The 27,699-nt window shown below is 39.0% G+C and overlaps 2 protein-coding genes across 4 annotated transcripts; both read right to left on the bottom strand.

Moving 5' to 3' along the window:
- Positions 1 to 148: 148 nt before the first annotated feature.
- On the bottom strand, positions 149 to 5,641 carry LOC130907052 (olfactory receptor 146-like). 3 transcript variants are annotated; one of them, XM_057821897.1, is made up of 3 exons: positions 5,582 to 5,641; positions 1,128 to 1,639; positions 149 to 973 (listed from the first exon to the last, which is right to left on the bottom strand). In XM_057821897.1, the coding sequence occupies exons 2-3, from the start codon at positions 1,545 to 1,547 to the stop codon at positions 419 to 421; spliced, it is 975 nt and encodes a 324-aa protein (XP_057677880.1). In that variant the 5' UTR covers positions 1,548 to 1,639; positions 5,582 to 5,641; the 3' UTR covers positions 149 to 418. The 3 variants fall into 3 exon arrangements, with proteins under 3 accessions (XP_057677880.1, XP_057677883.1, XP_057677882.1); XM_057821900.1 differs by having other exon boundaries at positions 1,128 to 1,636; positions 5,582 to 5,615; XM_057821899.1 differs by lacking the exon at positions 5,582 to 5,641 and having other exon boundaries at positions 1,128 to 1,695.
- Positions 5,280 to 27,461, bottom strand: ubl3a (ubiquitin-like 3a). The gene is made up of 5 exons (XM_057821902.1): positions 26,738 to 27,461; positions 14,075 to 14,183; positions 13,899 to 13,985; positions 6,437 to 6,514; positions 5,280 to 6,368 (listed from the first exon to the last, which is right to left on the bottom strand). Exons 1-5 carry the CDS (start codon positions 26,762 to 26,764, stop codon positions 6,316 to 6,318), a joined length of 354 nt encoding a protein of 117 aa, XP_057677885.1. The 5' UTR covers positions 26,765 to 27,461; the 3' UTR covers positions 5,280 to 6,315.
- Between the last annotated feature and the right edge of the window lie 238 nt (positions 27,462 to 27,699).

Below are 27,699 nucleotides of genomic sequence, written 5' to 3'. Positions count from 1 at the left end.
AGTATGAAATTCATATTTTCCCATAAGAAAATATCAGACTCTGTAGTCTGGAGTACATATTCCACTTTATATATACAGTAACAGTACTTTATAAAACATTCATATTTTTCCATACAAATGTGTGGAATGACCATGAATCTAGCATCGTCCTAAAACAACAAATTAGAAGCATGAATGTTATCCATAAGAAATCTAGTCAGGAGAATTTTACTATATGTACAGTACTTCATAAAACAAAACACTGAAACAATTTTGGACATATTTACGAACACATATCAAGAAAAAAGTCCTGACAACTCCGTGGTATTCTTCACAGAGGATAAAGAATATATTGACGCTTGAGAGTATTGGGACATGTATTCCAAACCCTATTTCTTGCCCATAAGTCAAAGCGAGAAGCGATCGGAGCGCTTACAGGCTATTTCAAAGTTCCTTCATGTCTGCGGCAGTGCGCTCGCCGAAGGAGCCTGCCGAGCGCTTCTTTGATCTCCTGTGTCTGCAGCGTGTAGATGACGGGGTTGAGAAAAGGCGGGAAGACCGATGTGAGAGAGAGGCTCACAATGCGGCCGTCTGGGTGGATGTTCTCCATCAGCGTGAAGGTGACCAGCAGTGGGGTGAAGTAGACGGCCACCAGTGAGAGGTGCGCTGCACAGGTACGCAGAGCCTTGATGCGCTGGCGCCAAGTGGCCACCTTGGCCAGCGTTCGGCCGATGGCCATATAGCTAAGCAGGATGAAGGCCAGCGGCAGCCAGAAGATCACCACTGGGTAGACGCAGCTCACCACGTAGTTGGGGTAGTGGCTGTTGCAAGCCAGCCGGTAGATTTGGCCGTGGTCGCAGAAGTAGCTGTTGATCACCAGCGACTTGCAGAAGGACAGCCGGGTCAATAGCCCCGTGGCCACCGCCACCAGGACTAACACCAGCAACCAGAAGCTTAGGATCAGTGACAGCATGAAGCGATGTGTCATCCTCACCTGCAGGGAGAGCCGTTAGAACTCTAGCTCTTTAGTTTCTTTGTTCTATGTGGTAATATAAAAAAACAGTTCATTTTTAAAGCAACTTTCGGCTATCACCGTCAATGGCAGCCAATATTTTAAGCCCATCTTAGTCGGCCTCTACAGGGCTTACCTTATATTGCAACGGGAAGATGATAGCCAAGAGGCGGTCATAGGCCAGTGCCACCAAGTTGAAGGACTGCATGGACAAGCAGGAGTAGCAGAAGAAGAGGAAGGTGAGGCAGCTGTGAAAGGCGACGCGGCGGTGACCCAGCAGGAAGACGTCAAGAACCTTGGGGACCAGGGCCGAGCTCCCGAACAGGTCCACGAAGGCCAGGTTGAAGACCGCCACGTACTTGGGAGTACGTAGCCGGCGATCCAAGCAGATGACAGTCATGACGGTGCCGTTGGCGAGCACGGACACGATGTAGACCAGGAAGAGGAAGACGTAGTACAGATGGATTCGGGGGAGGTTCGACAATCCGCTGATGATGAAGTACTCCGGGTGCACCATGGAGACGTTCTGGTCCTCGGCCGGGTTGAACAAATCCATGGCCCTCGGCCTTCCCAACCCCGGCCCGTCTCGTCCTCCGCTCTCCACATTTGCCCATATGAGGGGACGCACCACCGTGTGAGACACACCTACTGGAGCCCAAAACAACAAGTTTGGAATCCCATGTGGCAAGATCGGACCATTTGTAACCTGGCGACCATTTTGCAACAAAACATACCGGAGACTCCAAAAACAATTACAATAAAGAGAGAGCGATGCTCACCCCAAAGTAAGCTGCCCCACCCTCAGCAAAGTCTGACTTTGAATGGAATTATATCACAAATGAAGGGAAAATATATCTGAACACTTGGGGGAAAAAAAAAAAAAAGTGTCTCCAATGGAACATTAAAAAAAAAAAGCCCTGAAAAGCACCTAAATTTGACATATAAGAGTTTTGACATCTTCCATTTTCTTTTATTCATATTAACCTCATGGTTTTTGAAGCAATCATAAATCATTTCAAATCTAGAGCACTTTTAAAACCCGAAATACAACTGGAAAAGTGGATCGATTTTTTTTTTTTTTTTTTTTAAATGAATTGGGAAACAAAGTGTTTCAGATCAACCGAGACGGCCTGCGCCACGGGACTTATTATTAGGCCCCATTATTAATAATTAGCATCCCCACCGAGATTTGCAAGTGCGGTGAGAACTGGAGAAATAATTTGCACGTTTCAAAACCAGTGATTCTTGAATGTTACTTCTTTTGAAGAATAATTGCTTGTTTTTTTTTTTTTTTTTTTTTAATTATTTTGTTTAAATACAATGAAAGATATTTGTGAATAACAAAATATTTAGATGTGCATTAACATTTTAAGTAATTGATTTTGCTGGCTTTTCTGTACACTAAAACTTAAAAAAGTGAGTACAGTATTCTGTATGTCACAAAATATTGAGGACAATTTTTTAAAAATTCATAAACGGAAATATTTGTGTTTATTTCCTCATGTCAAGGGGACATTAGTACAATATTTTTGTACAAATACCATTATGTAAGCAGCTTTATGAATTATTGTAAATAATGAATAATGTTGACATTCCTTTTAAAATGTAAATGTTTATTGAATCCACATTTAAATTGATTACTAATGAGAAAATAACTGCCGATTGTATTTTTGGGTATAATTTTGAGACAATAAGGAGCACCATGTTTTCCACTTGATAAGAAAAAAACATTTTGATGAAGAAACACATCATTAAAGCAGATACGCGAGTGTCGATAAACAAACATGTCAGAGCCTCACTCGGGGGACGTGACTTGTTTTTGCAATTTGCACCTGTGCTCCCGTCGGGCATACACAACGTGGTTAATTGATCCTCAGGTGATACAAGCTTACTTTATTGACACACTGTTGTTTGTTTCTTCTGGAAACTTTTGCACGTCATCGTTAAACTTTCAGCTAGTAGCACTGAAAACTTTTTTTCAGGAGAATAGAATAGAATAGAATAGAATAGAATAGAATAGAATAGAATAGAATAGAATAGAATAGAATAGAATAGAATAGAATAGCCCTTTATTGTCATCATTATACAGTTGTACAATGAAATTGTGGAGCATCTCCCTTTACGGTGCAGGACAAGTAAAAATCTTGAAAGTGGCTTGCAAGAATAAAAGTATAAAATCTAAATAAATATAAAATAAGTATGAGGTAGTCCTATGTTGAGGCAGTGCAAATAATTGAAGTGAAGTGGCAGCAGTTGACAGTGAAGGCACTGAATAATGCACATTACTATTGCACGTAAATAAGTATTGCACATAGAATATCTGTGAATAGAAGTTACGCAGCAGAAGTTGACAGTGAGGCATTGAATATTGCACTTAGTAAGTATTGCAGATGATATTCCATTTAAATGAATATTGGACATTGGGTGATGTGGTGTTACATTCAGTGCCCTCCATAATTATTGGCACCCCTGAAAAAAATGTGTTTTTGGCAACAAACACTCTAAGTGGGTCTGGCGTGCCACGAAAGATGCGCATGCTGAAAAGCACCTCATACCCACTGTGAAGTATGGGTGTGGGTCAGTGATGCTGTGGGGCTGTTTTGGTTCCAAAGGCCCTGGGAACCTTGTTAGGGTGCATGGCATCATGAATGCTTTGAAATACCAGGACATTTTAAATCAAAATCTATTGCCCTCTGCCCGAAAGCTGAAGATGGGTCATCACTGGGTCTTTCAGCAAGACAATGACCCTAAACATATGGCCAAATCTACACAGAAATGGTTCACCAGACACAAAATCAAGCTCCTCTTATGGCCATCTCAGTCCCCAGACCTTGTTTTGTTGGCAAAAGGGGGTTGTACAAAGTATTAACACCAGGGGTGCTAATAATTGTGACACACATTATTCGATGTCAAATAATTTTTTCTTTATGTGGGATTTTTTCCCTCACTGAACGAATGCACTTGTATTGAAGGTTGGATTTTTCTCTTTTTTTCCATTAAGGTCCCATATTATTTGAATTAAAAAAAAATATTAGAAGCTAAAAAACACATCTTTTTCAGGAGTGTCAATAATTATGGAGGGCACTGTATGGCTGTTCAGGGTGGAGATGGCTTTAACAAAAAAACTGTTCCTCAGTCTGTTTGTTCTCGCTTTTAAACACCTATAGGTGACTGAACTGGAGTGTCTTGAGTGAAAACAAAAGAGTGCATTGAAAAAAATTGCTTTCTGAAAAGTAATACAGCTAATTATGCTTGACTACATTTTGAATAAATGTTTTCAAATGACAAAAAATCTGTTTGCAGCATTAAATGTATGGCACAACAACGTTTGATTATATGAAAAGATTAAAATGGATTGGACGTCTATTGCCGTCAATGGCAGCCAGAGTTAAGATTTGTAAGGTTACAAGATATCGATTAAATACATAAATAAATAAATATAAATCTCAAAGCAAAATACACACAGGGCACGCTTATTTGAATTTATATATTTCTTCTTTTTTTCACGTTGCTACAATATGTTTTAATTTATTGGTAACACTTTATTGGACATTGGTGTCATGAGAACGTCATAGATTTGATATGACACTGTCATAAGCATTAATGAATGCTTATTATGACAGATGCTATTAAGCGTCATCTGGCAAATGTTGTCTAACTCAAGTTATCTTTTCAAAAGTGACATAATTTGCTAGATGGCACTTAATGACATCTGTCATAATATGCATTCAATAATGCTCATGACAATGTAATGCCATAATTATAATGCTCTTATGACAGTCTTATGACATCGTTGTTAAATAAAGTGTAACCAATTTATTAATTTAAAGTTAATATTATTATTTCTATTGTTTATTACTCATTGCTTGTTTTAATTAGCTTTTTTTTTTATTCAAAGATGTTTTAAATGACTATTTAAATATTTTTTTGCCCCAAACTGGACCCTTCAATTAATGTATTCATTATATTTTAATTAACATAAACGGACTTTATTGCTCATCGCAAAGCATAATACGTACTACACTTGGATATCCAATGGGGGTTGCAAAATGTTGCCCCCTGGGCTGCAACTAGCCGCTGGACCATAGATATAAGACCACTGTCATATATGGATTGGATAAAAAACGTTTATTAAAAAAAAAAAAAAAAAAAAAAAACATAATTCGTGCATGAAAGTTACGTTTATATTGTAGTTCTGATTTGACTAACTTGCGTTTATATTGCAGTTCTACGATCTGACCAGATGGTGGAAGCATAATCAAGTTTAAGTCAGAAGTGCTTCCACTCGGCAGTGACGTTTCCAGACAAGTATCAACATGTTATGCTAAAGCTAACAGCTTCTGTTTGCGTCATGCACACGATAGTTGAAATATCGCTTATTGTGACTACACTCGGATTCACTCACACGCTAACTAGTCTCATGGAATACAAACTACAAATTTTTAGCCGGTTACTACATCTCACAGGCACGGAATGACTGTAAAGTCACTCTTTAGTCAAGAGCTCCTACTGCTGAACTCCTCTTCCTTAAATTGTTTGTACAGTCAACAAGTTAACAATGTTTGTAATGATTACATGGAATGTACAAACCTCATTCGAAGACTTGTTAATCTTACACCACAATAACCACATACTTTGCATGTCTTCATTTGAGATCAGCAAATCACCGGAGTCACGTGACACATAATTTAGCTTTATTCAGTTTAAAGGTTTGTGTAGGCGTCTATTTACAACCATAAATGTCTATTTCTTGTACATATTTGATTGCAACAATAATGTTTCACCCCAAAAAAGAAAACGCACAATAAAATCAATGTCAATCATAAGGAAACCGGAAGTGAATGACATTCTGTACACGGATTACTTGCATACAAACTCTCACTTAGTGTTCATACATACATACATATAATTGAATGTGCATAAAGAAGCACGTGGTATATTGTGCAAAATGAACATCATTAATAACTCATGATTACAACAAAAACATGAATACTCAAGCTGAGAAAATGACAAATCTGTGCAGACAACGCCGTTATGGAGCAACTTCTTGGCAACAAGATGGACACCAGCACACGTGTGTGTGTGTTGGCGTATTAGCGCACTTGTTAGCATTCAAAAGAAAAGAAGGCATCGTCCCCATGGCAACCAGCTCACAGTCAATTCCAAACTGTATGTGTGAGAAGGCTTACAGTGTTTAAAAACAAAAGCTAAATCCAGTTTAGTGGTCTAACGTGGGCTGTGTTTTTGTAATGAGACAGCAGGGACCCGAGGCAGGGTCAGGCGGTTCTCAGAAAAGGAGGCATCGGAGATTTTCGGAGTTCAGTTTAAAGGATCACACAGCAGTTACTCTCCCCGCGCTTTTCCCGGTTCCTCTGACCTAAGCGCAAAAAGGACACAATATTTGCGCACACTGATAAGTATCAGACACGATGTGCTACGCTTTACCTTGGGAGTTGGGCTCGGGCAGCGTCTCTCGGGCCACTAAGTGCATGACGGTGGTTTTGCCCACGGGAAGCTTCAGGCCTACACACAAACAACAACAAATACAGGCTTTTTAGAGGGAAATTGAACGGTAAAATATGCCATTTTAAGACAAAATGTATATTTGTGTGCTAAAATGACAAATTTGAAATGGCAGTATTTAACACTCTTCTTGTTATAATGATATAGAGTGGGGCAAATAAGTATTTAGTCAACCACCAATTGTGCAAGTTCTCCTACTTGAAAAGTATAGAGAGGCCTGTAATTGTCAACATGGGTAAACCTCAACCATGAGAGAATGTGGGAAAAAAACAGAAAATCCCATTGTTTGATTTTTAAAGAATTTATTTCCAAATTAGTGTGGAAAATAAGTATTTGGTCAAATACAAACAAGCAAGATTTCTGTCAAAGAGGTCTAACTTCTTCTAAGAAGGTCTAACGAGGTCTAACAAGGCTCCACTCGTTTCCTGTATTAATGGCATCTGTTTAAACTCGTAATCGGTATAAAAGACACCTGTCCACAACCCTCAGTCAGTCACACTCCAAACTCCACTATGGCCAAGACCAAAGAGCTGTCGAAGGACACCAGAGACAAAATTGTAGACCTGCACCAGGCTGGGAAGACTGAATCTGCAATAGGTCAAACGCTTGGTGTAAAGAAATCAACTGTGGGAGCAATTATTAGAAAATGGAAGACATACAAGACCACTGATAATCTCCCTCGATCTCGGGCTCCATGCAAGATCTCACCCCGTGGCATCAAAATGATAAGAATTGTGAGGAAAAAATCCCAGAACCACACGGGGTGACCTAGTGAATGACCTACAGAGAGCTGGAACCACAGTAACAAAGGCTACTATCAGTAACATAATGCACCGCCAGGGACTGAAATTCTGCACTGCCAGACGTGTCCCCCTGCTGAAGCCAGTACACGTCCAGGCCCGTCTGCGGTTTGCTAGAGAGCATTTGGAGGATCCAGAAGAGGACTGGGAGAATGTGTTATGGTCAGATGTGTCATATCTGTATGCCTTCTCAGTTATTTTTTCATTCCAGCATCTGATTCAGCTGGATGGGCGGGGCCGTGGCAGCACACCTGTGGCGCATTAGGAGCGCTCATTATTTAAGGACTCCTGTCACAGTCTGCGAGTGTCGGACTATTGCTTGTTTGCATGTTACTTGCCTTGCTTACCGCTGTGTGTGCATCCTCCTTCGAGCTTCCTGACGTGTCTACGGTCGTGTCCTGGTTTGATCATTTTACTTTTATGCCCTTGTGAACTTTGTAATTAGATTTTTGTACTATGTTATATTCGCGTCTTATAGCGTGCTCCCTTAGTTGTACTTTGTTATACTCGCAATTTTGGCGTGCTCCCTTTGTTGTACTTATTAAATACAAACGTTCACTATTTCTGTTTCTTGGTCTGTGATTTGGATCCGCATCAATGGCTTGCCGTTCACATCAAGATGAAACCAAAATAGAACTTTTTGGTAGAAAAACAGGTTCTCGTGTTTGGAGGAGAAAGAATACTCAATTGCATCCGAACAACACCATACCCACTGTGAAGCATGGAGGTGGAAACATCATGCTTTGGGGCTGTTTTTCTGCAAAGGGACAGGGACGACTGATCTGTGTAAAGGAAAGAATGAATGGGGCCATATATCGAGGGATTTTGAGTGAAAATCTCCTTCCATCAGCAAGGGAACTGAAGATGAGACGTGGCTGGGTCTTTCAGCATGACAATGATCCCAAAACACACAGCCAGATGAACAAAGGAGTGGCTTCGTAAGAAGCATTTCAAGGTCCTAGAGTGTCCTAGCCAGTCTCCAGATCTCAACCCCATAGAAAATCTGCGGAGGGAGTTGAAAGTCCGTGTTGCCCAACGACAGCCCCAAAACATCACTGCTCTCGAGGAGATCTGCATGGAGGAATGGGCCAAAATATCAGAAAACGTTTGGCCTCTGTTATTGCCAACAAAGGGTACATAACAAACTATTGAGATGAACTTTTGGTATTGAACCAATACTTATTTTCCACCATGATTTGCAAATAAATTATTTAAAAATCAAATAATGTGATTTTCTGGTTGTTTTTTTTCCACATTCTGTCTCTCATGGTTGAGGTTTACCCATGTTGACAATTACAGGCCTCTCTAATATTTTCAAGAGGGAGAACTTGCACAATTACTGGTTAACTAAATACTTATTTGCCCCACTGTAATACTCCAACTTAAGACAAAATTGAACCGTTTTGTGTCTTTAAAAACGTGCAAATTTCGAACAGCATTGTGAGTCACTAGTATTTTAATGGTAAAAAGTATTTTCATCCAAGAGTTTTTGGTAACATTTTATTTGACAGGGTTCATAAGACTAGAGCTGAAACGATTACTCAAATAATTTGAGTACCTTAATTTTAAAAATTGATAGAGGTATCTTGTCCGCTTCGAGAAATTGTGTTAGTTTGCCAGCTGTAAGCATGACATTTTGCCCAGACTACTTTTAACTAGGGATGCAACAATACAGTTATGTCACTGTTCGGTATGATTTCCGATATGAGGGACACTATTTTCGATTCGATTCAATACATTTAATGCTCTGAAACAAAATCTATACGTGTTATTATTATTTTTTGTTTTGTTTTTTTATTTTGCTAACAAGCAAAAATAACAATGCCATCACATAAAAATTGCATTTTAGTGCATAATATGTACTGTATGTGCTTACTTCTTACTGATCTGAAGAAATTTTGTATAAAAGTGCTGAGAACAATCTTTACTGTTTGTAAAGTTAGGCGGGGGCACACACTACAGCTCTCTTAGCAGCTACGTTTACCACATGAGCAAAATATCCTATTTGTGGTCCGAGTCCATCTGTGTCACGTTATGAATTAACATTATTTGCGGCATTATCTCATACCTGTCAAGTTCGGCGTAATTTGTACAAGTGAGCACTGATTTTTAAATGTGTACGCCGTACGTTCAAAATCTGTATGTTTTTCGTGCATTACGTTTTTTTTCTCCGTTCGGATTTTGTCATCGTTTCGGCAACGAGACAATGTGCGTTACTATGCGTTACTACGTTGGTTGAATGACGCGAGAAAAGTCAGAGACACGTAGAGAGAAGAGTGTTTGTTGTGACGCTGTAGCAAATGCGATGCTCGGCTAGGTGGCTCCAATATTTCCTGACTGTAGCCGACAGCGTACAATCTACGCTTAGATATCACATGCATATAAAACTACATGCGAAATGGCAGACTCGGCGGCGTTAGTAAACAGCCGCCATTTTAAAGTTTTGACTTCTAAGAAACGCTCTGTTGTAGTGAAACTTCCTGGCAAACCTAAGTAACGTTTCATCTAAAATACTCCTAAATCGACAAAATCTTGACTTGAATCTATCTTTAAATGATGAAACAGTTTAAAAACTTTCACATGTCGAAAGTAGACAGAAGGGAACTAATGCAAAAACAGGAGCAATTTTAACAACTTTAACAGTTGATTCACAACATTAAATGACTTCCAAAAATAGCAAAGGTTAGAATGTTTTTTTGTTTGTTTGTTTCTTGGGGGGGGGGGGGGGGGGGGATGAAAAAAAAACCAAACAAAAAAAAAACAAAGAATCGAGACTGTTTTATGTTCATATCTATAAAGAATTTGGGGATTTAAGCATTTATTCACAAGAATTTTCCACGTAAAAGCTGTTTAAATATGTTGGCTGCCACATTGACTAAAAGACTAGCATCGTACTTGGAATTATTTACAGAAAATAAATGCTAACTGCCCGTTTTTTTTTTTTTTTTTGCTTCTTTCAACCAAGAATCAAGACTGTTTTACGTCCATATCTATATTGAATTCAGAGATTTAAGGATTTATTCACAAGAATTTTCACTGGAAAAGCTCCGTTTACATATGGCGGCCGCCACCTTGACTAAGAGACTAGCATCGTACTTCGACATATTTATGTAAAATAAATGCTAACTGCTCGTTTTTTTTGGGGGGTTTTTTTTTTTTTTTTTTGCTTTTAACCAAGAATCATGAGTTTTGCGTCCTTATCTAGAAAGAATTCAGGGATTGTTCAACGAAAAAAAAGCTCTTTGTCTGTGATTCCACTTGGTCAGCCTTGACGGCCGCGCCAACAATGCAGGCCCCCTATTAATCGGCCCTGCGCCTCGTGTCCCGTCAATATCATTATGAAGTCTATGATAAGATCTTGAGTTTTTTTGAGTGAAAGCAGTAAATTTGTTGTTTTTTTTCTAGTCACATCTGAAATGCAATTGTTGGCAGTTTGCAACAATGTGCATCTAAAATAAAGACATTGATTATCTAAAAATGGTTCAATATTAGGTGAAATGTCCTGTTTTCTCATGTATATTCAAAATTGCTCTTTACCTAAAAAATGTTTTATCCGATTACTCGATTAATGGATGGAATTTTCAGTGCTCGATTACTAAAATATTCGATGGCTGCAGCCCTACATAAAGACCGTCATAGTTATGACATGACACTGTCATGAGCATTAATGAATGGTTATAACAAATGTCATTAAGTGTCATCCAGCAAATTATGTCACCGACTCCATTTACGTCCAGTCCGCATCTTTCATCCATTCAAATGTTTCATTTGTCACATTTTACTGAGAAAACAAATCATTTTGAGCAAAATGTAGCCTAATTGTGACCACATGTATTTGTTTTGTTGGAAAATCTCCAAACCTTAAAGGGTATGTCATGCCCTGGGAAAATGTTAATATTCCATCATTTATCCATAAACGCATGCCTTTAGTATTCATATCATGCCACTTCGTGTAATTACACACAAGAAAATGAGAGAAATTTGGCTCGATTGTCAAGCTAAAACGACCGGCGCCCGAGATCTGGCAGATTGTGTGCGTGACGTCACGACAAGTGAAGAGAGTGCCACCGGCCACTAGGGGGGCAGCGCCTGTCTGCATCAATATAATTCCTTCTAGTGAGGGGAGAATTAGGGGTGTTTTGAGCTGTTTATGCTGATGCATTGTGTTCGTCCTGCACATATTCCAGGTTCCCTCATGAAGAAACACCCCTCGTTGTCAATAAAAGAGAATTCAGAATTGACAGTGAGGGGTGTTTCTTCAACAAGAAAAAGGCTCAGTGCTTTAATACTGAATGGCGGCGATGATGGCAGACAATTTCGTTTCTAGTTTCAGCGACGAATCCGACGTAGAAGGACGTAACGAATGTTCATCTGATGGTGACGAGGAGAGTTACGAAGCTTTAATCGGTGGTTTAGGTTACCAATTTGAGCCCAAACGAACGCCAATGCAGCGTAATGAAACGGTAATTGAGGGGAGCAATGACACTGATGAAACATCGGCAGCAGATCTTGTGGGAACACCAATGATTTGTTTTGCATTTCTTTTTGTGAAGCTGATACACCGTGACTGCAAAATAAAGGAATGCATAGAATAATTATCATTTATTGCGCTATCATAGCTTTTCGCTCTGCCAACAGACACAAATATGAATGGGATCAGAGGATTTGTTCTATATATTTTACAAACGATAATTTATACATGTGTCCAGTCCTGTATCCAATGCGTGACATTTTTTTATTATAAAAGAGTACTCACTCTGGCCATTTCGAGCTTGGATGCTCCCCTCCTTTGCTTAGCCTTAGTCTCCTTTGCCACTCATCGTCCTCTTTCTTGATATCTCGGGACATTTAGGTAGCTGCGCGTGTATGGTTGGCACCGCATCTCCTTTGAGCAGCAATCTTTTAGCAAAATCCGATTTCACTTGTCCATAGTTCGAGAAGCTTTCAGGTGGAAAATGCGCACCACAGAAAAGCGTGCCGGAGGCTGTGTCTAGAAAATTAGCCCTCTTTGCACGGACGAACTTTACCCATTGTCTGCGTAGTCCAGCTTTTTTTTTTCGCGTTCGGGAACTCATGGATACTATATTCCGATAAATAACTATTTGTACACCACATAGCACAGCAGTTTTGAACCATTTTTGTGATGTTTTCGTCAAACAAACCCCAACGCTACTCTCTCGTCGTTAAAAAACAATGGCACCTGGCTCCGCCTCGTCTGTCAATCACTTGTCGTGACGTCCCCACCCCGTTCGGCTGTTTCCGGAACACTTTCGGGAATGTTCGTCATTTTCGATCTATTTTCGATAATTGCTCATTAATGTGATTGATTTTTTTGTTAACTTTATCAATATTTGTTATCTTGGCACATAACGGTTCTATTGATGTCTCACACCCCCTTTGCCGCTACATACCCTTTAATGTGAAAATAGAATTTTCTTAGAAGAAAACAACATTTACTTTAACTCAGCATTGGATTTTCTCAAACAAATGCATTTGAGGAAAACCAAAACAACAAAACTCTTTGTTCTCCATTGTACAGGGTGACCCAAAAAGATGCGTACCCATGAAAATTTCAATTGTGACTTTGATTAAAAAGCTATTTATTTCAAATTACAACCACACATTATTCAGTTTATGGAAGACCATTCACCAGAGTTTCAGCTATTTCTGTCAATTTTTAGTCAATTTATGGCTTTCCCAAGATGTGTTCCAAATGTCCACCATTCCGTTGCAAGCAAACCTGTACTCGTCTGACAAAGTTGTCAATCACTTTTACACACTCCTCTTTCGGGTTGGGAAGGGTTGTGAGAGCTTCACAATGGTTTCAGCAAGACGGGGCACCACCTCATACAGCCAACGAAACCATTGCTTGGTTGAGGCAGAGGTTCGAAGAGAGACTCATAAGCAGAAGATGCGATGTGGAATGGGCCCCGTACTCACCAGATCTTAACCCCCCAGATTTTTATCTGTGGGGTTTCCTCAAAGACAATGTATACCAGGGAAATCCACAAACAATTGAGGAACTGAAAACTGCCATCACAGCAAAAATAAGAGCCATCCCGAAAGAGGAGTGTGTAAAAGTGATTGACAACTTTGTCAGACGAGTACAGGTTTGCTTGCAACGGAATGGTGGACATTTGGAACACATCTTGGGAAAGCCATAAATTGACTAAAAATTGACAGAAATAGCTGAAACTCTGGTGAATGGTCTTCCATAAACTGAATAATGTGTGGTTGTAATTTGAAATAAATAGCTTTTTAATCAAAGTCACAATTGAAATTTTCATGGGTACGCATCTTTTTGGGTCACCCTGTACTAATAAATCTTTGTTTGTTGCAGATCTGGAGAAAGGTCACAAACGAATCGTCTGCCCCGAAAACCCAAAGTCAACTCCCGACTGCGCGTTCCCGCTCGCGCGCTACTTCCTGTCTGGCTCAAAGGCCGTTTGTCATGAGTACTGAGCACCCTCTGTTCTGCCGCGACAGAAAAAAAAAGCTTCCAACAACACTCTGTGTGTGGAAGAGTGAGAATGTAAGTCTGTGAGAGTTGCAATGTGTGAGGAGGACAAAAAGTGTGCGTTCACCTCCTAGCGTGACATTGCCGTGCAGGAAGCGTCCCTGGTAGATGAGCCTGAGGATGTTGTTACTGCGTACTTGCTCGTCCTCCCAGTCTGCAAATGTCAAAGCATGCAAGTCTTTGAAGGCCCGGGACAGAAAAAGGTCCCAGTTTGTCACTAAAATGGCACTTGAGGCGGCTCACCCGTCGGCCAGTTGTCGTAAACGTGATTGGCGATGTTAGCTGCCGAGTCGTCGGGAGAGAACAAGAAGTCCTTGGTCTTCCCGCTAACCAGGATAAGTCGCAGGTTGATCTAAAAGTGGGGAAAAGGAATTGTTTGGTGTTTTAGAAGCAGTTTTATTGGTCATAGTATTTATTGTATTGAAAGGAAATTTTAAAATGTTGCCATTTGTTAAACATAATGCACAAAATATTGCATTTAGGAGTAATGTGTGGTGAATTAAGAGGGGCCCCGGGATCACGCCCTTGGGCACACTGCTAGTAATAACATATGTTTTTTCTTCCCGTAGCCTGGTAACTCATTAGCTTTTATTTGATGGCTACACACATCCAATCATTCCTCCTAGTCAAAAGAATAAAACATGTACTGCCCTCAATGGCAGCCAATGAAGTCAAGATGTTTAGCAGGCGTCAATACTTCTAAAAGGCGTTGCGTGTTTATGCGTGAAAGCAAACATGCAGAAAACTGTCCCTCAGGGTCAATGATAATGATGTCACCGCTGATGAGGTCACCACTAGTCCACTGAAGAATGAAGGACAGGACTCTGACCCAGCTGCTTCTTTACTGTGTGCACGTGTGAGACAACGTGAGCTAAAGCAAATATTGATGTTGGCTACGCCAGCCTCAGATCAATTTCCAGCGCACTTCCTGTGCCCTGTCGACCGATAACCACGAGATGGGTTGTCCGTGACCACTTCCTGTGGAGCTACACGCTAATGACTTCCTGTTGGCCTGGGCTGGAGAGATGCACTCATCAGCTGGACCTTGAAACTCGGGCTGCCACAAACCATTTTGAAATCTCTTGTTTTTTTTTGCCTTCCTCAGCTTACATATAAATCAGGTTATTTATGGTTCTATTACTCTGGTTTTTACATGTTTGCTGAAAATGTTCATTGGAACCCAAAACTATTTTCCAGTTTTCCAGCAAAAAAGCCAATGTAAGTACAGTATATCATTTGGATTTATTTCAAATCTGCATTCAACTGAAACAACAATATTTACTGTTTGACCCTTATTTTTAACAAAAAACACTTAAAAAAAAAAAAAAAAGACAATATTTAAGATTGCTTTATTTAAAAATATGTAGGTAAATTTTAATTAAAAAAAAAAAAAGAATATTTTCAGTTTCCCCCAATTTGTACGATTGGGTCCGATCACGTCATTTTCAAAGTATTGGAATCGGCAAAAAAATATCGGCCATGCCCTTTTTAAATATATATATATACTTTTTAATTAAATCGTTTTCTAATTGTATTTAACGTTACAGACATAATATGTTTCACTCTTCCAGAGTCTTTAGTTTAGGTTTAAGGTAGGGTTATCAAATTTATCCTAATAACAGCGGTAATTACTTTTTTAAAAAAATATATCACGTTAAAATATTTAACGCAATTAATGCATGCGCTGCACGACCCACTCACGCATTGTCGCGCTCAATCTGTATTGGCGCCGTTTTACAAAATAGAGCGATAAATGGCAGCGTAAAATGAGTAGAGTGAATTTTGGCAGCCTTTGGAGCCTTTTTTATTGGCTAAAACCTTACAATCCCTCTCCCTTCGAGTAGAAATATCATGGGAAGAAATGTGGGGAAGCAAGGTAGCAATTAATCTTTATCTTAGCACCTTATGTTATTTGCCAACGCAGAGAAGATATATCAATTGGTAGCACTACGCACAGTCTTGGTTCCACTTCCCATCATGCATTTGGGCATGACTACTGTATCATTTACTGAAAGCTCAACAAATACACTAGATGGCAATATTTAGTCACAATATACAAAGTCACAAGTCTTTCTATCCGTGGATCCCTCTCACAGAAAGAATGTTAATAATGTAAATGCCATCTTGAGGATTTATTGTCATAATAAACAAATACGGTATTTATGTACTGTATGTTGAATGTATATATTCGTCCGAGTTTTATTAATTTTTTTCTTAATGCATTGCCAAAATGTATATGATTGGGAAAAATTATCGGGAATGATTGGAATTGAATCAGGAGCAAAAAAAAGCAATCGGATAGGGAAATATCGGGATCGGCAGATACTCAAACTAAAACGATCGGGATCGGATCGCGAGCAAAAAAACATGATCGGAACAACCCTAGTTATTACCACAAATTAATGAATACATCCAAATTAAAAAATAATAATAAATAAGAATAGTTACTTCACCATTTCTTTGACCATCAAAAATAGTTACTTGGTCACATTACGTGATTACCTGAAAGCCCAATACCAAGTCAATAATCACAAAATACAGAAAAATAAAAGTCACTAAAAACATTAAAAGAATTTGTGAAAAGATACTGAGACCCACAGAAAGAATGTTAATAATGTAAATGCCATCTTGAGGATTTATTGTCATAATAAACAAATACGGTATTTATGTACTGTATGTTGAATGTATATATTCGTCCGAGTTTTATTAATTTTTTTCTTAATGCATTGCCAAAATGTATATGATTGGGAAAAATTATCCGGAATGATTGGAATTGAATCAGGAGCAAAAAAAAGCAATCGGATCGGGAAATATCGGGATCGGCAGATACTCAAACTAAAACGATCGGGATCGGATCGCGAGCAAAAAAACATGATCGGAACAACCCTAGTTATTACCACAAATTAATGAATACATCCAAATTAAAAAATAATAATAAATAAGAATAGTTACTTCACCATTTCTTTGACCATCAAAAATAGTTACTTGGTCACATTACGTGATTACCTGAAAGCCCAATACCAAGTCAATAATCACAAAATACAGAAAAATAAAAGTCACTAAAAACATTAAAAGAATTTGTGAAAAGATACTGAGACCCACAAGTCGAGTGACGGATTAACCACCTTGCCCAGATATCTATAAGGAATAATGTAAATGCCCTTTGAATCAACAACAAATTAGGGAACATCCAGAGCCGACTCAGCAGTACAAATATTCTTTTTCTACTGACTTCCCTAATGATGGTGCATAGTTTTCGATGTGCATTTCACCAGCAGCGTGAAATACGCAGGGGGTCCGAAAAGACATTTAAAGGGCAAACGCGCACAACGGTGGGTAAGATGAAGCCGAAAAAAAAAAAACGAGAGAGAAGAGCGGCCTCCAGTCAACAGTCACATCCACAACGCTGAATTTTTTCCCCCCTCCTCATTTCTCCTTCACACTGAAGGACGCAGCTCACCATGTGAGACTGCAGGGAAGCAAAATTTTCATCTGTGCTGGAATTTACCAGATGGCATTCACACACACATGCGTGCAGAGAAGACTGACACACACAGATGTATAAAAAGACTACAGTACAAGGTTATCATCATTCAAATAAAATAATAATAATTGTTACCTTCCTAAAATGACTGTTTAAAACCATTAATATATTCAAAAATTCTCTTTGTCAGGGAAAGACGAACCAGAGTTACTATAAAAATGAACTGTTTTTACATTGATCACGTAGCGACTAGTGATGCACGATAATACATTTTTCAACTGATATCGATAACCGATAATTTCCTGCCCCTTTCACCCGATAACCGATAATGTCACGCCGATAATTCTATTCAAATATGTATGTAAAATGTTAAAGTATACAAAGATCAAATGTTACTGTGCAAAAATGTAATTTAGTGCTATTTTTTTCCACATCAAATGTGAACAAGTAGTAAATTCCAACATCTAAACAATGGCAATGACATTGTGTAATGGTAAGCTTTTGGCAACAATTACTTAGAGAGTAAACACCAAAGTTGCACAAAAATGCCTTTAAAAGTAAGCCATTCCTAACATATTATCGTGCATCTCTAATAGCGACTTTACCATATTACCACTTACAACACTGAAAATATGGAAACAGATCAACAACCTTCCTAGGGTTAAACTTCAAACAGCTTTAATGTTATTTCATAAATTAAATCATCGGCTGCCATTGACGGGAATGGACGTCCATTAGGGGTGTGACAAAAAATCGAAATGGTAATATATTGTGATAATTTGTATCCCAAAAGGTTATCGATATGCTCCTGTCAAGAATCGAGGTATTGTTTTAAAAAGGTGTCGATATTTAAAAAAAAAAAAAAAAAACATTCGGGGCATTTACAGGTCACTTGCTGTTCATTTTAGGGCATTTACAGGTCATTTCCTGTTGAGTTGGAGTCACTGCCTATTAAGGGTGTAACGGTACATGTATTTGTATTGAACCGTTTCGGTTCGGGGTCCTCGGTTCGGAACGGAGGCGTACCGAACGAGTTTCTAACGTAATGTAATCCTTACTTTTCGAGGCTGTGAGTCGATCGGGTTACAGTTTCTTTGTGTAGATTATATTTACTCCGTCTTCTCTACTATAATGAGGACCAACACGGTAGGACAGTATAAGAAACGTCAACGGCGCTACAACGTGGCCGTTGCGAGAACGCAGTGAAACGCGAGGGTTAAAGTCAATCAGCCAATGCACACCAGTCGCAGTGCGGCCACGTGTTAGACGCGTCCTAGAAGCGGCTCAACGCGACGCACACGAAGACAGTTGACTTGTCTTTGTTCATTTACTGCTGTTTTACCGCTATAATAATAACCAACACGGCCCCGTGTTCAAACAAAACCCTCCTATCACAACAAAACAAGTAGGAACTAAAGTTATACAACATAAAATATACAATATAAATTAATACTACATCACATTTGTAAAATATAAACACATAACAAAAAAAAATAATAACCCATTTAAATAAAATACATTGATATGAGCTAAAACACCTGTAATTAAATAATAAGATCCCGCTTACACAAATAGATTAATTTCTGTGTGGCGCTTTAACTTGAGAAAATCCACCAATAAACCTTTTGAAAACCGTTCATAAGAAAAAAAAATGATTCATTGAGGCATTTCATTTGGAAAATACATGTTAAAATCTTTGTCATTGGGATTGCTTTTCTCTTTAGCACAGGACTTTTTTTTTCTTTTCTTTCAGAAACAAAGCTGACTAATACGCAGGGTCTGAAAGGCAAATTGTTGTTGGATTATTATCTTTAAATACCCGCTACTTTTTTAGCAGAATTCTAGCTTTGTATAGGCTAATGTTCCTATTGTTTAAAGCACAAAGTGTGTAATAAACAACTAGCACATTTATTATATTTTGCATTTTGTTTTCTTACTGTACCGAAAATGAACTGAACCGTGACCTCAAAACCGAGGTACGTACCGAACCGAGATTTTTGTGTACCGTTACACCCCTACTGCCTATTCATTTGGGTGATTCCCAGGTCACTTCATGTTCTGTAGCTCAAAATAAACAGGAAGTGACCCATAAAATACCCCAAAATCAACAGGATGTTACTGAAAATCAACAGGTAAATGACCTTAAATGGCCCAAAATTACCTCATTGCCAGCCATTGGCTGCCACTGACGGTCATAGACGTTCAATCCGTTTGAAGTGGGAGGGATGGCAGCGAATGACACCCTGCCACTTCAAACGGATTGGACGTCTACTACGGTAAAGCAATAAATTCATTCCAATTCACAGCAGAAGCTTGTTTTTCTGTTTATTAGTTGTTTGTAGAATATCCTAGAATGATTTCCTGACCAATGTATCGATAATTGTTGTATCGCCATATCGTCAGATCATCATTATCGTGAGCTTTGTATCACAATCGTATCGTATCATGAGGTACCAAGAGGTTCCCAGTCCTAACGTCCATACCGTTGTGACTGGAATCAATCAGTCTTAGTATGGATCTGATGTTTATCGCTGTTAATCACTGTGAATCAGTTACGGGTGATTTTAAATGTATGTTTTTTGTGTGGTCATTTTTAACAGAAAGTCATCTCGTAATAGCTCTTATAAGAAACACTAAAACAAATAGAAAACCACAAAAATACCAAGAGAAAAGCTAACGTAAAAAATAAATTAACACTGATCAGAAATGTAACACACATACTAAATTCAAAAGCAAAATTTCACACAAAAAAAGAAATCAAACATTCTTTGGGCTCGAGTGCTGTAAAACCTGCCAACACTCGCTCAGGGATTTTCCACCTAAACACACACATAGACAAAAAAGTCGGCGGTTCCGCAAATGCGGGATGGTCGGTTGACATGCGAAGAGGAAGCGTCGCACAAACTCGCAATGAGTTGCGCAATCAATCAATGATGTGTCAAGTGTGCATGTCTGTCAATTGGCACGTACATGAAGCCTCAGGCGTGGTGGAGATGATGTCAGAAAAACAGCGTGCTGCTGAGGTCACGTTCTTTTCACTCTCTCAGCTATGTACTTTTTTTTCCAATTAAACCCCCAAAAAGCTTTGAAAAATAGTTAGAAATAGCCACTTAGCGTTTTCCATGTGTTGGTTACCCCATTCTTGTACTGTATATATATGGCGGAAAACACAGACAAGACTGAAAAAGCAGTTTCTGCTCTTGCACTCCTCTATAAAAGAAACTGCTGTATTTTAAGCCAAAACAACTGTTGTGTTTGATAAAACAATATGTCTCTATGCTGCCATAGCAGTTTCATGGCACATTAAGCCCCCAAACTATTTTTAATTGCCCGTTTTACCCTGGAGACCCCCGTTTACAGACGTCGCGCAACCGTTTTTGTTTCAACCCAGCCATAAAACGAAGGTAAATAACTATATTTATTATTCAAAATGTCTGTGGTTTTTAGCTTAGAATCATTAATCGATGCCTCATATCTTGTTTAAAAAAAAAAAAAAAAAAATGACCTAAAAAAATTATTCACTCACATATTTTAAACTTTTAAACAAATTATGTCACAATGAAAAAAATGGCGTTTGTAAAAAGTCACGGATATCCACCTCATAACTTTCACTTGTATTTTTTTGTTACTGTCGCATTTTCTGCGATATGTTAGATGATTAAATAATCGATCCATACAAAGAAAAATTGGGAAAAAAAAAAAAAAAAACGTTTGAAAGGGTAAATATATGAAAAAGACAATCTCGACACCTACTTGATTTCTGCGATTTCTGCATCGCGACCCTTGTTATATTACCATGTTTCACCCATAAAATCCCCTAAAAATCCAGCTGTGGCCATTCACAGCTGTGTCTTGACACTCAGTGATTACATGCGACATGGAGTTTTTGGATCGAAACAAGGTAAGTATATGCGATAATATCCCGTTAATATCATGGCGTCTGTAATTCTTCTCTTGTGTGCTCTCACCTCCAGATGGGGTGTTGCTGTTTAAAAAACATTTGTTTTGTTTTAAATGCCCTCCTGTGCAAAATTTTTCTTCCCCAAGAAAATTGAGATTTTAAGATTTCCAATGATGTATCACACATGCATATCGGACAATTTTGAAGTTTGGCCAAATTGGGCGTCTCCGAGCAGAACTTCAAGTCACCTGACTGTTTTCTGCCATATATATATATTTTTTAGTTTTACCTTATTCACCGCCATTGACAGTGATCCAATGAGTTAATCAATGAATTAACATCAAATCCAATATAGAAGCAACGAGGAAGGATGTTGATCTGTTTCCCAAGGTTTAGTGTTGTAAATGACGGGGATGTACTGATCGCATCTTTTTTTACCTGAGTCAGAGTTACCGGATTTTGAGAATCTGCCGATACCGCGTTACAATCCGATCCAGAATTTTTCTTCTTTTTTGAACAAAAGTTCCTAACATTTTACAGTACTGTACTGTTCAAGTTACTACCTCTCCCGCTTTTCCGGGAGTGTTGCTGAGTATAAAACGCATATATTTTTTTGTTTTTTTTTTTGGCAATGCCATTGTATTTCTGGATTATTTTGTTACTTTTTAGCCCTTTATATACTATGGCGGAAAACACGGACAAGGCTGTAAAAGCAGTTTCTTTTCTTGCACCCCTCTTTAAAAGAAACTGCTGTATTTTAAGCCAAAACATCTGTTGTGTTTGATAGAACAATATGTCTATATGCTGCCATAGCAGATTCGTGGCGCATTAAGCCCCCAAACTATTTTTAAATTTGTCGTTTTTACCCTGGAAACCCCCGTTTACAGACGTCGCGCAACCGCTTTTGTTTCAACCCAGCCATAAAAAAAAGCTCAGCAATTATATTATTTGAAATGTCTGTCATTTAGCTTAGAATCATTAACTGATGTGTCATATTTCGTTTAAAAAAAAAAGACTTTAAAAAATTATTCACCCGCATATTTTAAACTTTTAAACAAATTAAGTCACAATGAAAAAAATTGTGTCTGTAAAAAGGTCACGGATATCTACCTCATAACTATCACTTAATTGTATTTTTTTGTTACCGTCGCATTTTCCCCAATATTTTAGATGATAAATAATCGATCAACAAAGAAAAAAAAAAAAAAAAAAAACATGTAAGAGGGTAAATATATGAAAAATAATATCTCGACCTCTCCTTGATGTCTGCGAATTCTGCATCGTTACCCTTGTTATATTACCATGTTTCACCCATAAAATCCCCCCAAAAATCCAGCTGTGGCCATTCACAGCTGTGTCTTGACACTTGGTGATACATGCTACGTGGAGTTTTTGGATCGAAACAAGGTACCGGTAACTACGCGATAATGTCTTGTTAAAGTCAAGGCATCTTTAATTCTGCTCTTGTGTGCTCTCACCTCGGGTTTTGCTGTTTTTTTTTTTTAAATGCCCTCCTGATCAAAATTCTTCTCCCCCCAGAAAATTGAGATTTTAAGCTTTCCAATGATATCACACATGCAGATCGGACAATTTTGAAAGTTGGCCAAATTGGGGGTCTCAGAGCGGAACTTCAAGTCACCTGAGTGTTTTCCGCCATATATGTGCGTGTGTACATCCTAAAGATGTCCTGATCGATCAGCATCGGAATCGGCAAAAAAAATATCGGACATACCTTTTTTTAATATCTATATATTTTTTAATTAAATCGTTTTCTAATTGTATCTAACGTTACAGACAAAATGTCTTACACTCATCCAGAGTCTTTAGTTTTGGCTTAAAGTAGGGCTATCAAACTCATCGCGTTAATGGCGGTAATTAATTTTTTTTTTAATTAATCACGTTAAAATATTTAACGCAATTAACGCATGCGCTGCACGACCTACTCACGCATTGTCGCGTTCAATCTATAATGGCGCCGTTTTACCTATATATAGAGCTAAAAGTCAGCGTAAAATGAGTAGAGTGAATTTTAGCAGTCTTTGGAGCCTTTTTTTAATTGGCTAAAGCCTTACAATCCCTCTCTCAACAATTAGAAATATCGTGGGAAGCAATGTGGGGAAGCAAGGTAGTAGTTGATCTTTTTCTTAGCACCCTATGTTATTTCCCAACGCAGAGAAGATATATCAATTGGTGCCACTACGCACAGTCATGGTTGCACTTCCCATCATGCATTTGGGCAGAACAGTTAAATGGCTACAGTATCATTTACTGAAAGCTCAACAAATACACTAGATGGCAATATTTAGTCACAATATACAAAGTCACATTTATCCTTTTAGAATTACAAGTCTTTCTATCCGTGGATCACTCTCACAGAAAGAATGTTAATAATGTAAATGCCATCTTGAGGATTTATTGTCATAATAAACAAATACAGTACTTATGTACTGTATGTTGAATGTATATATTCGTCCGAGTTTTATTCATTTTTTTCTTAATGCATGGCCAAAATGTATATGATCGGGAAAAATTATCGGGAATGATTGGAATTGAATCGGGAGCAAAAAAAAACAAAAGCAATCGGATGAGGAAATATCGGGATCGGCAGATACTCAAACTAAAACGATCGAGATTGGATCGGGAGCAAAAAAAACATGATCGGAAAAAGCCTAGTAAATAAACTTTTTTTCGTCAAACTAAAAACCCGATCCTTTTCACTCGATTCTGATCCACTGAAAAATGGCACAATCAGCCCGATTTCCGATCACGTGGTCAGATTTGGGACATCCCTAGTAATTGGTAATACAGGTAGTCCCCGGGTTACGACGTACCCAACTCCACGACGCCGGAGTCTCCAGTCATTTTTTTATATTGTTGACTTTTTTTTTGTAATGCATGCTTTTATTTAGGCTCAGGAAGAGTAGAGCAGATAGTATTCCTTCACGTGAGTATGAGCGCATGTACAGACAAAGAAAGTATTTGCACACACGAAGAAGAGCACATGTACACACGAAGAACGTATTTGAGCCAACGAAGAACACAGCACGCACACACACAAGGAAGAGCCATTTGCTCCCACGAAGTCGTCTAGGCGAGTGAGAGGGGAAAGAGCTGCAAGCCTGCGCACACATTTGTTGCTTGTGAAGCATCCACAGAGGCAACACCTGTATATAACACCTTTTGCACTGTTTACTGTGCGTTTTCAATAGGGGTCAAATACTGTTGAAGTCATTTTTTTTGTTGATGTGCGAAGGCTAACTGATGCATGCTAATCGTATGTGTGGATTCTTATTGTTGTATCAGCTATGAACGCAAATTTGAATTGCTGTTATTGAGGATGAACCTGATTTAATTTCATTCTTTCATTCTGCAAGTGTTGAAGTCATGAGCAACTGAATAAAGTTAGCAAACCACACGGACGTCTGGCATCGTCATTTCGGAGCTTAGCTTGGTGTTTAGTTAGGGCTTCGCTTCAACATCTTGGCAAGGACAGTACAATGACATACATGTTTTTGGATAGTTATTTTGACATTTAGGGAGTTATTTGGGGTACTTTAAGGGTTAATTCTGACTTGCGTGGAAATTCGGGTTACGTCGCCAGCGTAGGAACGGAACTCGTTCGTAACCCAGGGACAACCTGTAAGTCAAAATTTAATGGTTTATTTCTGGAGCAACTCTTGTTTGTTAATGACAGCGAACAAGTTAGTTTTAAAACATTTTTTCATCCAAAAACAAAGGTTTACTGTAGCTAGTCACACTATTTGGCTCACAATAGTGCTCAGTTTCACTCAAATGTTGTATTTTATCATTAAAATATTACATTTGCTTTAAAAAAAAAAAAAAAAATTCAAAAAGAACTAAAAAGAACAGAAATTGGTTTCCCTGCCATCAATAGCTATTCCTCATTGACATTAGTCAAACAGCACATCCTCTAGGTTAATTAGTGCCACTGTCTTTTGGTTGGATTGCAATACTTGTCAGAAGTGGAGCTTGAACGAACGCCTTTAAGGATTCATCTGGCACTTGAAAAATAAGACCGGTTATTCTTACCCCAATCCGTGCTGTCATTCTATTTTTAAACACTGGAGGCGAGGGCACACCAACTGGGAAAACAGCAAAAGTGGGCCCCCAGTTATTCGCACTTTGCTTCATCAAATGTCAAATTTATGGGTGGGAGCCATTATTTGTGGAAACCCTCATTTTTTGGTCTAACTTATGTCGTGGCAAATATAAACAGCATTAATTTGCAGATTTCCACAGTCAGCGAAAAGACAGTGACGCCAACATGAAAATCCAGGTACTAGACATGTGCCGATCACCGGTTTCGAGGTATATCATGGTATGAAAACGCCAAGGTTTCGAAACCGCAAAATTTTACGTCATACCGTCCCTACGGTATTAGCTATTTTTTATGTCCCAAAAATGCAGGGAGAAAACCTTCGCTTGCAGCTGAAAGGCTCAACCCTCCCCCAGTGGTTGTAGCTCAATGTCAGTGAGTCAGCTGTGCTACACGATGGCTGGAGGAGGTGAAACTCCAAAAGTTTTTTTCCCCCCATCGAAGAAAACAAAATTGCTTGTATGGGAATACTTTGGCTACAGAAAAGTTACAGACGGCCGCGGCTTAGAGGAGGAGGGCCAACCAACATGTAAAACATGTTTGCGGAAGGTGGCTGCCGACGATGCAATACCTTCAATATGATTTCGCATTTGTACAAAATTAAAGGTTAGTAAACACAGTCATGAACGTTTCCCACCAGCTACGAGAGTTAACTCCAGTGTTTTTAGTGTGTCTAGTGGTGGTAAAACATGTGTTTTTTTCCTCTCTGTCTATTTTGAGAAAGAGTGTGTGTATCATGTAAACATGATACGAGTCATACACATGTGCTTTTTAAGGAAAATAATTCAATTGTTTTTGTTCTTATGGTAATAATGTTGATTAACATTATACTTGCGTTCCAATTTGTTAATTTGTTTTGAAAAATAAAAATCATGTTCAATGGAAAGCTTTTTTTTTTTTTTTTACCCATATATTAGTATCTAAAACTAACACATTTTAGACCTGTAATTGCGATACCGTGATACCGTGAAACTGTGATATTCTGGTTTAAGGTTATCATACTGTCCGAATCTCATACCGGCACATGCCTACCAGGCACCGCGTCACCAGGTAAAGTGGGCCTGCCCTGATCAATTGTATAATCGACAAGCAATCAATGATCGAATCGATCTTCGTCTATTTTGATAGTCTGTGAATCGTATTGAGCGATTGTAGTCTGTTGCACAGTTGGCTTAAAAGCAAACACCTGCTTTTGTATTTATAGTCCAACTTTTGTCATCATGTTTTAGTCTACTTTTCCAGCAAAATGTTGCACCCAGAGTAATATAACAGGAAATAACATGAGATATCTATATGAGCGGATGAGTCGACTCTTTGCAAATCAATTGACTACCACAATAGTCGTTTGTAGAGGTCCTGGTGTAAACCAATGTCATCATTTTTTCGGAGGATGGGATGTCTCACCATATCTGCTGGCGTGCTGGACGTCATCTTGAAGGACGTTCAAATCTAAAAATCCAACTTCTGATACCTCGGGTCAAAAAGTGTCACTGCCTGACAATCAATGACAGCCAGTTAATGTTTTAATTTTTTGTTTTGGGAATGGGGTGGGGGGGCAAATCTTGAATTGTCCCGGGAAACAATAAATGGCAAACTGCAGCGGAGACAAACTGCAGCGGAGACGCTCAAGCGGGTCCAGCAGAACACGAGCCAGACTCCGTCCGTCCAGTCCGGTTCTGGTTCGTCCTTTTACTGTCCCGACATGTTCGCTGATTCGCTGGGAAGACACGCTCGCTTCGACAACATCATGTCTACCGCCGCCGAGCTCGCTTGAAAGCCAACCTTCTCCGCGGCCCGCGGACCTACGCCGTCGTCCCGGCTGTCCGCAGCCCCCGAACTCGAACGATGTTCCGCCGTGAAGAAGGGAGATTACGACGAAGGAAAGAGGAAACTACACCAAGCGGAACGGAAAGAAGCGGAAGCACAATCTATATTTTTCGCGGATGGAACAAGTCTAGCTACGTGGGGCGTTTGAGAAAGGTGATAAAAGAGTAGGAACGCGAACAAAAAAGGGGTTCGGTGATACGGGCTCGCTCGTCGCCGTCGTCACTGACCGAGTGAAAACGTCACCGACCGCACTGACAGCTAGTCGGCTACTTGACTGGCGAGTTAGCTTTAGCCCTTTAGCAGTAATCGAAACGCCATTCGCACTGTGCTACGCAGCGCGCTGCCGGTTTGCCTTTCAACATAAAAGTCGTTCTCCCTCGCGTAATTCGCTTTTTCCGCACCAGACGGTTCAGTCATGGCCCAGAGGTTAATAAAATTAAAGTTTTAATAGTTTGGTTGGAATTTTTTTTGAATAATTTCAATTGCTTTGATAGTTGTTATTGCACGTGTCATTAATTATGAAGTCACATCTGCTTCAC

The sequence above is a fragment of the Corythoichthys intestinalis genome, chromosome 18 (genome assembly GCF_030265065.1).
Source record: "Corythoichthys intestinalis isolate RoL2023-P3 chromosome 18, ASM3026506v1, whole genome shotgun sequence".
In the NCBI taxonomy this organism is placed as follows: domain Eukaryota; kingdom Metazoa; phylum Chordata; class Actinopteri; order Syngnathiformes; family Syngnathidae; genus Corythoichthys; species Corythoichthys intestinalis.
Note: the sequence above shows the minus strand (reverse complement) of the source record. Positions and strands in the feature narration are given on the sequence as shown.

Coding starts and splice junctions, on each gene's coding strand:
- LOC130907052 (XM_057821897.1), bottom strand. CDS start 1,547: ATGGATTTGTTCAACCCGGCCGAGGACCAGAACGTCTCCATGGTGCAC. Junction 974..1,127: donor TCTTCCCGTTGCAATATAAG/GTAAGCCCTGTA, acceptor CTCTCCCTGCAG/GTGAGGATGACACATCGCTT.
- ubl3a (XM_057821902.1), bottom strand. CDS start 26,764: ATGACGTCCAGCACGCCAGCAGATATG. Junction 14,184..26,737: donor CCAGCACGCCAGCAGATATG/GTGAGACATCCC, acceptor CCCCACTTTTAG/ATCAACCTGCGACTTATCCT. Junction 6,515..13,898: donor CGGCAATGTCACGCTAGGAG/GTGAACGCACAC, acceptor GTTTGTGTGTAG/GCCTGAAGCTTCCCGTGGGC.